Source organism: Priapulus caudatus, unplaced genomic scaffold (assembly GCF_000485595.1).
Source record: "Priapulus caudatus unplaced genomic scaffold, Priapulus_caudatus-5.0.1 Scaffold37, whole genome shotgun sequence".
In the NCBI taxonomy this organism is placed as follows: Eukaryota; Metazoa; Priapulida; class Priapulimorpha; order Priapulimorphida; family Priapulidae; genus Priapulus; species Priapulus caudatus.
Window position 1 is genome coordinate 205,335 of NW_014577098.1, and position 1,759 is coordinate 207,093.

Consider the following 1,759-nt stretch of genomic DNA (forward strand, 5'->3'; position numbering starts at 1 on the left):
GAGAGAGAGAGAGAGAGAGAGAGAGTGTGTGTGTGTGTGTGTGTGTGTGTGTGTGTGTGTGTGTGTGTGTGTATGTGTGTGTGCGTGCGTGCGTGCGTGCGTGCGTGCGTGCATGCGCCACAAACAACACTCACCCCATGACTGCGTGTCGCCGTGTAGGTGGCGTTAATCTGGCGCAGGATCTCTCTCAGCTGCTGCACGCTGAACGTGTCCGCCTGCTGCGTCGGTTCCCTGTGGGCGCTCAACATGCCGACGCGATAGTCGAGGTAGTCGAGCGACGGGGCCCGGCAGACGCGCTCCGGGTAGAGAGCGGCGTAGAACATGACGACGGAGACTCGGTGAAACTGCGACTCGTCGAGTCCGGCGTCAATGTCAGACACGTTGGCGGCAATGTCGAAGAGCGTCTCCGTCGGTAGGCACTGCAGAGAGAGAGACGGGAGAAACACGGTGAGATGGTGCGCAGCTAGAGAAGAGAGAGAGATAGAGAGAGAAAGAGAGGGAGAGAGAAAGCGCGCGAGATGCGGAGGGAGAGAGGAGAGCGGGAGATGGGGAGAGAGAGTTAAACAGGGTGTCCGTCGGCAGGAACTGCAGAGATAGCAGAAACGCGGTGAGATGGTGCGTAGCTAGAGGAGGGGGAGAGAAAGAGAGGGAAAGGGAGAGGGAGAGGGGAGAGGGGGAGAGAGAGACAGTGTCTATGTCGGTAGACACATCATAGAGAAAGGAAATATAGTGATATAATGCCTAGCTAGAAGTGGAAGAGAGATGGCAAAAGAACGATGGACAAAGAATGCAGAGAGAGGGGGAATAGCGGGAGCGAGGAAGAGGGAGAGAGAGCGCCTATAGTTCATTGACAATACCATTGTCAATACCTATAATAGTCTAGTTTAAAAAACCACCCGCCACCACAGTGAATGGTACGGCAAATTTAACGAAGCGCATCACAATTCAACAGACAACAACGAACACGTGGCGAGAAAATGGAAACCAAATATCCCGATTATCGTGTGTGCTCTCAGGGCGGGCCTCTCCGGCGCCCGGATCTGTTTTTCTACACACGGAAGCATCGCCGGCTTATATAGCAGTCTCACGTTATGATGTAACGATGGCTCAACGATGTCCGATATCGGTCGCTCTTCTCACGACTGCCGCCGGCGAAGCAGTACGACACACACAGTAGTTCTAGTGCCCTTGTTGTTACACTGTGTTGCCCTGTGGCAACCAGCTGGGCTGTAGTACTAGTGCAACACACGCCTTAGCTCTAGTACTACAGCCCTTGTTGCCACACTTGCCACACAGGGGGCTACTAGAGCTTTACACACTAGAGCTATAGGTGGGCTACTAGAGCTATACACACGCACACCGGCCGCTTACAACGATGCACATCGTTATAGTTCACTAGCCGCTGGATGACTAAATGACACCGTCGCCGACGACAATGGTGATGATGATGATGATGATGATGATGATCAATGTTGTTGCTGATGATATTGTTTATGATGATGATGTTGATGTTGATGTTGATGTTGATGTTGTTGTTGATGTTGATGTTGATGTTGATGTTGATGTTGATGTTGATGTTGATGTTGATGTTGATTTTGATCACAAACAGGCACACCGACGCTTAAACGAACACACACACAAACACACACACACACACACACACACACGCGCGCGCGCGCGCGCACACACACGCACGCACACACACACACACACACACACACACACACACACACACACACACACACACACACACACACAC

General features: G+C 52.2%; 1 protein-coding gene across 1 annotated transcript in view; it reads right to left on the minus strand.

The window, feature by feature from the left end:
• Positions 1-1,759, minus strand: part of LOC106818647 — a 30,955-nt gene that overhangs the window by 7,023 nt on the left and 22,173 nt on the right. Inside the window, exon 3 of the mRNA XM_014823337.1 lies at positions 135-419. Coding sequence (XP_014678823.1) covers positions 135-419 — 285 coding nt within the window. The remainder of the gene's footprint in view (positions 1-134; positions 420-1,759) is intronic.